Source organism: Solanum tuberosum, unplaced genomic scaffold (assembly GCF_000226075.1).
Source record: "Solanum tuberosum cultivar DM 1-3 516 R44 unplaced genomic scaffold, SolTub_3.0 scf00095, whole genome shotgun sequence".
NCBI classification, from domain to species: Eukaryota; Viridiplantae; Streptophyta; class Magnoliopsida; order Solanales; family Solanaceae; genus Solanum; species Solanum tuberosum.
In genome coordinates, this window is record NW_006239021.1 from 1,184,378 (window position 1) to 1,195,984 (window position 11,607).

At 35.3% G+C, this 11,607-nt stretch overlaps 1 protein-coding gene across 3 annotated transcripts; it reads right to left on the bottom strand.

Moving 5' to 3' along the window:
* Positions 1–611: 611 nt before the first annotated feature.
* Positions 612–10,106, bottom strand: LOC102597632 (COP9 signalosome complex subunit 7). 3 transcript variants are annotated; one of them, XM_006347897.2, is made up of 9 exons: positions 9,734–10,105; positions 8,383–8,458; positions 6,738–6,826; positions 5,898–5,987; positions 5,513–5,557; positions 5,357–5,427; positions 1,839–1,977; positions 1,431–1,539; positions 612–921 (listed from the first exon to the last, which is right to left on the bottom strand). In XM_006347897.2, the coding sequence occupies exons 1-8, from the start codon at positions 9,890–9,892 to the stop codon at positions 1,465–1,467; spliced, it is 744 nt and encodes a 247-aa protein (XP_006347959.1). In that variant the 5' UTR covers positions 9,893–10,105; the 3' UTR covers positions 612–921; positions 1,431–1,464. The 3 variants fall into 3 exon arrangements, with proteins under 3 accessions (XP_006347959.1, XP_006347957.1, XP_006347960.1); XM_006347895.2 differs by having other exon boundaries at positions 1,431–1,519; positions 9,734–10,104; XM_006347898.2 differs by lacking the exon at positions 1,431–1,539 and having other exon boundaries at positions 9,734–10,106.
* Positions 10,107–11,607: the final 1,501 nt, after the last annotated feature.

Sequence of the window (11,607 nt, forward strand, 5' to 3'; positions counted from 1 at the left end):
AGTAATAAAGAGATAAACAAACAAGTTTATCATACTTATTTTTTACTCTCATATTTTTGAAAATTAATTTCTCGAACTATAGAATATTTAGATCCACAAAGATAAAGGGGTAAAATCTTCATATACCCCACTACTCTTTCATAGCCCGTTTATGAGATTGAAATTCATAACTCGATATTCCATGAAAGTAATAACTTTATTTGGAAAAAAAAAGACACTTTTCTAAAAAAGCTTAGTTTGAAATCTTCCACAACAGGTTAAGAGTACTTTCAGTCTTATCAAAGATATTTAGAAGAGCTTCTAGAAAGATAAGGCATAATATCTATGATAATTCCCCTTTTAAGAATTTACGCATTCTAAATTCTAGATATTTAAAGTAGATGAAATGATCTAAGGTTTTCTTCTTCTTTTTTGACTCTAGAACCAATCCTATTTCAATTTATTATTATATTATATCTAGGCATTCTAACTTCAACCAATTTTATTGTAACATGCTGTTGAAAAGAGAATGTAAATCAGCTATCTCAGCAGAAAAATCTATCACCTAATATGATGAATTCAGGCTTAAATGTAAAATCTAACTATGGGAAATTACCTGTACCTTATAGCAATCACTCAAAACGAAAGCATATAGACTTATATGAATGTAAAATGAATCAGCTCCACAAGTTTCAGCCTACTCATCATCGTCATATTAAAATCTTTCCAACTCAAAAAAGGCAAACAAGATGGAAATAATGGAGTTAAGTGCAAAATATGGCTATCGGATACTTTTGAGTCCATTCACAGCACGGCAAACTTTAAAAGGGAAAGCATCTATGGTCGGAATGCCATCAACAACAAAAAAACTGGCCAGCAGCCCCTCTAATTCTTCCTAACATTGCCCCTACTCCATCACCTTAACCAATAGGGTGTCGTCTCCTGCAAATTTTACAAAGTCAAAAATCAGCAGATGAGAGACTATCTGTACAATATTTAAATAGACACTGACCGTGTAAAGAATTTTTGAGGAATTTAACCTCTTTCCAAGTTACCAATATCTCTTAAAAGTGATATGATAAAGTGTAAAAATACATTCATCAGAGTGTAAAGATATTAAACTCTAATATTAGAGAGTAAAGGCTTCTAGGGTTTCTAGCATTCAACTGGCATGGAAGGATAGATGTGGTTTCATGTCTCCGCCAATTCATATTTTGGTTTGAAGCATTTTCTTGCAATGGCATTGGAATTGACTGAAGTGACCCTGCAGTCCCCCCTTTTCCCAAGAATACAATACTCCATTGGCCACACTTGTGGATCAGTCAATCATAGGATCTTTCTTCCCTTATCAGGTTTTTAATGTGATATATTTCATAGGTCAATATACAGACCATGACTAGCTGCTAAATGACTGGAAAATTTAATCCCGGGATATATAAGACTACTACTACCTCTTCGGTCGGCCTCGGTCTTCCTCATAATCCATCACTCCACCAGATTCAGAGTAGATCTCCTCATGCCCTCTGAAGTCAACGTCGGCCTGCTTACAGTTTGTAGCTTCTGCCACAGAGTAAGTAAGACAGATCGACAAAAATATCCCAGTACTTAAATATAAAGTGAGTCTTCAACATAACAAAAGGCTTAAACACGAACTGAGGGTCATTAGGACTCAAATGGGTAAACTACAAAGATATTCTACCCCAAAAAAGGAATCTCACAACCCAGGTAGACCAAGTCCATCTGCTGAAAGACATGCTCGCCATTCAATATGGCCTGGTGCACTGTGAAGTTATGCCCATAGTTTTTACTTTTTAGAATCAACACAGAACTCATCTCTTGAAAATCTATACTGTACTCACCTTCAAAGAGAGTGACTTCTTCACCTCATCAACCCTTTCTTCAACTTCCTTCCGGTGCTTCCTGTCCGATTCACTCATTGTATCTGCCCATTTGATTTTCTCTTGAATTGAGACAAGAAGATTGTCTGAAGTAGTCAACCTGTTTTTCATCAAAAAATGAAATAAATTTATGAGTAGGTTGGCAATTACAGTTAGATCTTATAGTTATAGCATGCAGAACATTCATAGTTCACACTTCACAAGGACCTCTCATTGTAAGACGGACCACATCAAGTTTACACCAGAGTAACACCACAGCGTACACAAAAACGTCCAACTCTTTTAATCTTATCCCTCACCTAACTTCGGCAATATACCACAAGTCTGCAGATTCAATTTACATTTGATTTATGGCATAGAAAGTTGTGTGGGATTATACTCAGTAAAAACAATTATCATATAATTTCCGCCACAAAAGCTACAAATTTACATTTCCAAAGTTGTGTTGTTCACATAGTTGCAATAAGAGAGTAAGTATAACTACTAATTGAAAAACAGATAAGTATAATCAACAGTTGAAAAAATGGCAAGAATAAGGCTGGAAGACTACTATTAGTTCAAATAAAATGAATGATCAACTTGACATGATTTCTCTTTCATTTTTTGACAAGGTAGATAAGTTTACTAAAAATAGATGATTTTTATGCCATACCAGAGAGAACTTAAATGAACATTCATAAAAACATGCAACTGGAAGGCAAGCAAGTAAGCAGCCTTTTCACTGACCTCTGAGTCAGCATCAATTAGCAAATACCACAGAGGTGTTCCGACTAGTTGTTCCATCCTGTGGACCCAGGACCCCACAGCATGGTGAGATTTTCTACCGACTTGGGGAAGTGTAGGGGGCTCAAACAAATTCATGCAGTCCAATAACATTCGCATAATGACATTCTCAAAATTGGGATCCTAAATTGAATCATTTATGGGTTTCGGGATTGGCTCCCAGGATACTAACCTTAATTCCTTAAAACCAGAATAGACAAGGAATAACATGCTATATAATGGCTACTAATAATGGGTTAAATCTAATCTATATTCCAAAACTAGTGAATATAGATGCATCATCTAGGCAAGTTTGTGTGAACATTCTCAGCACAACTTCACGTCAAACATGACTTGGACACATGCCCGACACAATTTCATACTTAACCAATTTATTGACTAATAAATCATTCAACGGACACAAGGACTCAACAAGGACACATCCGAACACCAATCCACACTCAACAATCTCTTTGGTAGGTAAATACGATAAATTTTATCAGAAAATAGAACTCAACATGAACACAACTCAGTTAGAGAAAAACCCAAAGGGAGATGCAAAATAATACAACCAACTAATAACGAGTTACATATCTCAAAGTGGGCTCAAATAAAAGAACCCAAGAACCATGAATGCACCTCACTACCCAAGAACCTCATTCTATCCTGCTTTCTTTTGACCTTTTCAACAAACACAAGCATTTGTTACTGTTGCCTGATGGCTCTTTCCTTGACAAGTTGTTCACCTTTCCACTTTTCAGCTTTTACAAGCAAGAAGCAGAATTCCCAGAACCCCCCAAGATTTCAGATCTGGACAGCAGGCCTCAATGTTTTACTCCTCCCCTTTGGTACATCCATCATTGAGCTTGTGTCACATGCCAGCATGTGCAATGTTGCATGTCTTCCCTTCATCATTTCAAGCAACAGCACTAAGACAACAAACCAACTAAAGAAAAGACCCTCCCAACCAAAAAACTAACTCTTTCTTCAAACCTAACTTCATGTTTTCTGCCCATCTTCCTTAAACCTACTTCGATCCCAAATACAGCCTCCACTGGACCCTCATGACTTACCAGGCCCCTTTGTTGCCTATCCATGTGAACGGAAAACCACCCACTAACTTACTATATAAGTGCTTCACCGGAAACACCATAACCTACATCTCCTTTCCCTTACTCCTAACAGATTTTATTGTTTCTTGCCAGTAGTGCTGAACTTCAAATAACAGCAACTAAATCTGAATATGCCATCTGATCATCAATGTTGTAGGCCAACAACAATGGCAGATCTTACAACCAAACAGAATGGCTGCACTTGATTTTCTTAAAAAGAAAACAAAAATGAAGATTCAAAAGACCCATATCCAAGTTCCATAGCTTTTTTGGTTCGCTATCCGATCATTGATTTTCCTACCTCCAAAAGGAAAGGTACTTCCCCTTTTGGATTTAAAAAAAAAATGAAAAAGATAAAGTGACTGAGCTCAACCTTTTCACTAATAACTGTTTTCTCAGCCCGTTCACTAAAAATTCCATAGCTTTTGGTTCGCTATCCGATCTAGTGTTAAAAGTTTTTTGCTTCTTTTTTTTTTGTTGTTGTGATGGGTAAACCCAGTGTTGAGTTTTTTTAAGGCAGAGCATCCTTTTCTTTATCTGTGTCCTCCTGCTTTGAAAAAATTTAAAGACTTGACTTGAAACTTTTTGATAAGTGAGAATTCAAATTGAAATTACAAAGATATGGCCCCCAAGGCCTAGCTCGAGTAGCAAAAGGTGGAGGATTAGTGGCTTAGGTCCCAGGTTCAAGCCCCACACCATGCACAGCGAAGCTCGATATTTAAGTGGAGAAGGGTAGAGGGGCGGCCCCATTATCCACCGAGTTTAGTAGGCTGTGATTGGTCCAAAGGGCGGGTCAAAGACGGATTTCTCGGTTATCAAAAAAAAAAATTACAAAGATATGGCCCCCAAGGCCTAGCTCGAGTAGCAAAAGGTGGAGGATTAGTGGCTTAGGTCCCAGGTTCAAGCCCCACACCATGCACAGCGAAGCTCGATATTTAAGTGGAGAAGGGTAGAGGGGCGGCCCCATTATCCACCGAGTTTAGTAGGCTGTGATTGGTCCAAAGGGCGGGTCAAAGACGGATTTCTCGGTTATCAAAAAAAAAAAATTACAAAGATATGTTTCCACCAAAAGCCAAGTCCTTATTTTTCAGCTTACGATCAATATCCACCTCAGTCATCTTTGAGTCGGCAGCCTCAGCTTCAAAGGTATTAATATGACAATCATAAGAGCTGCTCTTCACCATGGTCTAATCCAACATTATACATTACTGAAGAAATTGGTCAGATCCCATAAGCAGATTATGTAACTCATATCACTTCTATAACCTAGACTAGCTGTTTTATTTAAGAAGGATAGAAAAAAGAAATCATAGAAACTGGCATACAAAGTACAGCTCAGTAAGTCATTATGAATGTTAGGAGATCAAGACACGAAGGGGAAGAAAAGAGAACTCAACAACTCTTCAAGAACAGCTATTTATGAACAGAAGATGTTTGTCATATAAATAGGACAACAGACTATCAATAGAAAGATCATATTGTAAAGTCAATACACAACCCCAAGCCCAACTAAGAAACAACTAAATAATATACTCAAACAGAGATAATAGGGCGTGATACAATGATATGGCAATCAAAGTCATCCAAACAAGAACATAGATATACCAGTCAGTTAATGTCTGTAGCATATTCCCCAATTGACCAGGTCTGAGATCTCTCCCTGCAGCGAATTGTACCTATAATTGTGTGGAGACAGTTAATTACCACCTGTCAGCACACTGCAACCAAGAGTTGGCGAAACAGCAAAAACACCATACCAACCTCAAAGCATCTTTTCAACTGGTCCAGCTTTCCCCTAACTATGCCCTGTCCACGGATGCAGAAAAATGGGGAATTAATAATTTTTTTAATAACAGACTGAGACATCAAATCAGTTATTAGCCCAACCCCCACCCCAAAGAGAGAGTGAATAAAGGAAGGGAAGGAAAAGGCAAAAGTAAGCCACAAATAACCTATGAGGCACCAGAACCCATATTAAAAGAATAAGTTGAATTTCTATCCAGAAGGCTAAATAAGCTATCCTAAGAACATCAATAGAAGCAAATTCCTACGATAAACTTAAGTCCAACACACTTCCAATAGTGGAAAGTACAAAGATATCTCTATTCATAACACAATGATCCAAGGAGTGAGAGCTAATACTCACCACATACATGCACTCATTTATGAGAAAATCTTCAAGTTCACGCACATTTGTGACATCCAACTCCTGCATAAGTTGATCATATGGAAGCACCTGGAAAGAGGAAAGGAGTCATTATTGGCAGTGACTATAATAACAAAGGACATCAGTGAAAGAAGTGAATATGAACATCATTATCAAAGGTTGTTGATATATGAAAAGGGTTGTCATGAAGAAACACAAAAGAATGTTAAAGACTGAAAAACATACATATATTTTATTCTTTTCCACTATGAGAAATGAACTTGAGAGATATGATAATCATGCAAATCACCGGAAAACATCTCACAGATAGCACGATATACAAAGTTGTTGACACTGAACAAGGTAAGCATAAAACAAAGTATCCAGTACTTACTTACAACAACATACCCAAAGTAATCCCACAAGTGAGGCATCCAGTATTTACTTGAATAGCATTATTAAAGTTATCACCAAATGGAATACTTTATCATAGTGGGATGACTACACTCACATGTTCCACAACAACAAAATGAAGGAAACAACACTGAACACATTCAAACTAAGGGAGGCTAAGCAAACAACTTTAATAGTACTGATTTGATCCAATGACAATGAATTACATGTACCAATAAATAGATTGTATCCATTACCCTGACCAGATGCCAAAAACAAATTTCAAGAATTCCAACGAACAAGCACCACAAAGCTCTGCCAAGCCTCTTACATTTTTAGCATTAACTAGCTGAAGGAACAAAGCTACTAAGGATGCATCAATTGCTCACTTTTGCCATAAGATAAATTACCATGTCAAAAGGCTTATTACACTTATATGTAGTGTACCTTGCTTGTATCAGCTAGCGTAAGCACAGTAAGTTGCTTCAACTTGAGAGCTTGGGCAGACACCAACTGAGGAAGACGGCCAGCAATACCTAGAAAAAAACATACATGCTAAAACTGACTAATTTGAAATGCTACATTTAGAACTCAGGAGTACGTCATCTTCCTTTACAAAACAACCCTGTTTAGTCATTGATTCATGGTCAATTAGAGTAAGATATTTTCCCTAATCTGTATTTTAAGCAATTATTGTCAATGAAATTTCATCCCTTTGGTACTAGGAAAAACAAAAAGGAAATCAAACCTACGACTGTCTCTCTTTTTGCCAGAGAAAGAGTGCATGTGTAAGAGAAATAGACAGTCCCTCTTTCTAGTGGAAGTTTTACCACTATCACTAAATCTATTTCCATAAAGGTACGTGGTAAGTGGTAATTGACAGTGAGCACTAGCAAACTTAAGGATGTTACAGAGCGACTCACCCGTGATATTAAGAAGTTCACAGCAGCAGAAAAGGCAGCTAAGGACTCATTTGTTTCCATTAAGATTTAATTAAGATGTCTGAATCTGAATATGCATTATTAAGACATCTAAATCTGAATACATTTTTTATTTTAAGATGTTGTCTCTAAAACTAACTGAACACAGTATAATTAAGATTGTTTGTTTTCAATATCCGAATGTGCATTATCTTTTTAAACATAATCAATATAAATTAAATATTATAAAAAGCTCATTTTAGCAAAATAATTTATTTTATAGAAAATAATACATCAAAGATATAAAATAATATTTGATATTTCAACAGCACTTTTACACAAAATATCCATCTTATCAAATTTGTTGAATAACCAAATTCTTACTAGCAAAAAGATTATCATAACTTAAACTTGGAAAATGATATTACTTTATAAAAAGGCAATTGTGTATGAAAGTGATTACTGAAAAGGAATAAAAATTATATCATATTTGTAGTGTTATGTCCTATATACCTGAGCCAAAAAGAAACAAAGAAATAAATTAATAAGCAAAATAGATGAGAAAATGGTGAATGAAGATATTTTTGAAGAATGTAATTCTATCCACTACTATTACTTGATAATATGGCCGCTATGTGGAACAAAAATTTTATTCCAGTCTTGCTACAATAGACAAATCCACATCAACCAAATAATTTGATGGACTTTGTAAGAAAATTTAGAATCATACCAGTTCAAGAAGAACTAGACCTCATAAAGTGCAAACAAATGAGGCCTAAACCATGGCCTTATTAACTTCCCAGCCAGCAATGAACTCAGTTATGGAGATACAAAACTTGAGAAGTTAAAACTTAATATTGATACCCTCATTTGCACTAACGCTCTATTAACAATTAAAAGAATCTTCAAGTTATTATACATATGAGCAAAATCATATTCTGTGTCAAAGAAATACCTCAAAATGATAAGGTACAAGTTCACAATATTATAAAATTTAAGGCATTTAATCTGAAGGAATGGTAAATGAAGTATTACAGATAAGTTGACATAACGGCAATAAAAAGAACAATGATGAAATCTCAAACCTGAAAATCAGATCCAATCAGCTACCCACCCCCACCCAACAATAAAAAATGCTTCTGAATAATCAGATGTAAAAAATGTACGCTTACTTTTGTAGTCACTCCACGTCCCATGAGCAAACAAACGAAGCAAATCAAGGTATACTGAATTCTCAGTTCCTTCAAGCTGCATACAGGTTCCAACAAAAAAACAATTAACCACAAATATGAAAGGGATCCTAAAGTATATATACAGCAATATGGAGTTAACTACACAACTTGCAAAAAGTATATCAAGGTGCAATTTTCAGGTGCTCCTGCATTGAAAGAAATGTTTTCTATGCCCATATTATTCAAAAACTTACGATTCGAGATTCAAATCTCACAATTAGATTTATGTTCCAGCAGAATCAACTATAATCTAAGTCTGTGGTGCATGAATCTAACCTTAATCTTATGATTCAACAATCAACATTGAATCACAGGTGCAATTTATAGTCAAGAAATACCACAATAAAGTGCCCACTCCAGATATGGTCTAACCTGACTTACCAAAAGCACTTCTTTTCCCCTTTATTCCTAGATGTATACCTAATTGTCATAAAAGAACTCTAAAGAGAATCAAAACCCGAGTATAAAACCCATTTCAATATGCTTAGGGTTTTAAGCTCTGAAATTGATGGAATTGCTAGGATGAACCCAAGTTATTTCCTCATTAATGATCAATCTACTGCATCCACTACGCTTCTATAACCTCTTTTAAAATCATTCAAATTTTTTGTAGTAACTTAGTCCATTGTAGTTGTGTTTCCTGATATTCATTCCTTTTGTGTTTTGAAAATCATCTGGTACGTTATCATAAGATAAAATACTAACTTTGCATCTATTTATCCATGATCTAAAACATCTACATAGACTATTTAATATTCAACGTGCAGCCTTTTAAATGAGCAAGAGCTTGTAGCTCATTAGCAAAATATTGTTGTCATTAATCCATCCCAGTTTACTCAAAGCTTTCCTTTTTTAGGACATCCCCAACTTTTTTTCTCATACCACAAGAACAACTACTACGCCTAAAGCAGGCACTTCCATTGTGACAGGAAAATCCACTAATCAAATTATCAGGAAAATGCCATCAACAACAACAGCAAACCCAATGTAATCTCACATAGAGTGTACGCATACCTTACCCTACCTTCGAGAAGGTCTGAAGGTAGAGAGGCTGTTTCCGAAAGACTCAACAAACAGATACCTAGAATGACATCCTATTCCAGCTATTGCCCAATCAATAGCATAACATAACCACAACACAATGTTCACGGTAAATACCTAGAAACCCAGTATAGGGAAAACACAAAAAATTACAATAAACAAATTGACGCAAAACCTACTAACCCAATTATGATAAAAATAAAATAAAATCAGAACAATTATAGATATAGTAATATGAAGGAATGGAAACCTCAAGAACGCTGGGAACAGAAAGAATCTCTGAAAAAGCGAAGAGTGATGGATGCGAAGTGGCTTCAACAATAACACTGGTAAGGGCAGAACCCTTGAGTGCTGATGCTTGTTTCACAAAGAATTCGATGTGCTCAGCTTGCTTTTGTTCGATATCCATCTCTCTATGAATTTGAATTCAATAATTAATCACAGGGATTCAATAACATTTATAGACAAAGAAAATTATTAGGGTTTCTGATTTCTGAATTACAGATTATCACAAAACAAATAGAGAAGAGGGCTTTTTTAACTGTAAATTTTTGGAGTCCCACGGAGAAGAAGGGTCCTTGTCTGATTTGGTATGATGCTATGAGCCCATCGCGGGTCGTTTTATACTTTTGATTTACTTTTAAGGGTCTTTCAATATTTTTCAAGTATCTACGAATTACCTTATACGTATATGAAAATTTTAACGAATTTCAATAACAATATAATTAATGTGATAATAGCATATTGAATATCTTCATAATCAAATTATGTATACTCAAGAAAGATTTTTGACATTAACATACCATTAGTCTTAATCAATTTGCTGTATGTTCTAGGTTAATTTCACATGACAATGTCAGTTATTATATGTTAACTCATTAATAAAGCAGTATTTTGTATTTATACGATCAGATAGGGAGTTACGCAAAAAAGTTAACAAGGAGGAGTTGCATTCTACGATAATCTCATCAATGAGCTCTTAGCAAATGTGATACAATCACTTGTCTCAATCTTTCTCGATTGTAGATATTATTGTTTTTTTTCAATTGACACATTTGTAATAATGAATAACTTGTATCATCTTTTCCTGAGCTTTTATAAATAAAATTTATGTCTTTTATTATAAATTTTATTTATTTCGTCAAAAGCATCTTTCGTCTTGAATTGTATATTGATGATATATTGAATTCTTTGTTTAAGTATTGAGCTATTTCATTTATGATAATTAGGCCTTTCTCCTAACTAATTTTATTTTTTTATAAATTTGGATATTTGGCCTCTTCAAATTTTCTGAACTTGATAATAGGTCTGAAATATATCTGAACTATATTTACATGGTAAAATATATCTAAACTATTAAAGAGCTTTATATAAAGAGTTCCTGTCACGCCCCGAAATAAGGGCATAACTAGTACTCGATACCCTAAAACATCGAGTTACCCATTGAAACATACTAACTAAACCAAACTTGTGAGGCAAAAATATTGGGCAGCACAACCTCTAAAAAGTGAAGCCTGGACCCAGAGGTCATGACCTGAAAGAGAATAATCATACAAACAATGGTAGACAAACCATAAAAATAGATAAAGATGTATTATCTAGCCGACGAGGCCACAACCGAAAACATACCTACTTACACACACACTTATATATGCATGCCAAGACTATTGGCTTGAGGTTGAAACATACAAAAAAGAAAACCCAGAATATTGTGTCCACAATAGCCTCTATGAGTGACATAAGCACTGTCGGGACAAGGCCCCGACTATACCCAAACTGTACAACAAAAGTAAACATCCTCTGATAGCCCCAGGATAAGATGGAGCTTACCAACTCATAGTTGAACCTGAATCCTAGCGGGTGGGTTCGATTAGAGTCCCTGCCTGTACCTGCTTCGCACAAAACAAAAAGCAGCGTCCCCAGGCAAAGGGATGTCAGTACGAATAAAAATGTACTGGTATGTAAAGCGAAAAGTAAAATCGTAAACATTTACTGTAAAAGGGTAATAGAGATACCACATGAACTGAAACCCAAATAATCTCAATGGTTGACCTTTAGCCCCCTACTACTTAAATATGCATGGTATGCTCGTATAATCATATGTCGTGAATACATATATATATA

Bases quoted from the DNA above. Each gene is read 5' to 3' on its own strand.
- LOC102597632 (XM_006347895.2), bottom strand. From the start codon at position 9,892: ATGGATATCGAACAAAAGCAAGCTGAGCACATCGAATTCTTTGTGAAA. The intron at 8,459-9,733 runs GTTTCCATTCCT...ACCTGTATGCAG, and splicing joins CTGTTCCCAGCGTTCTTGAG to CTTGAAGGAACTGAGAATTC. The intron at 1,978-5,356 runs GTATATCTATGT...GATGAAAAACAG, and splicing joins CTACAGACATTAACTGACTG to GTTGACTACTTCAGACAATC.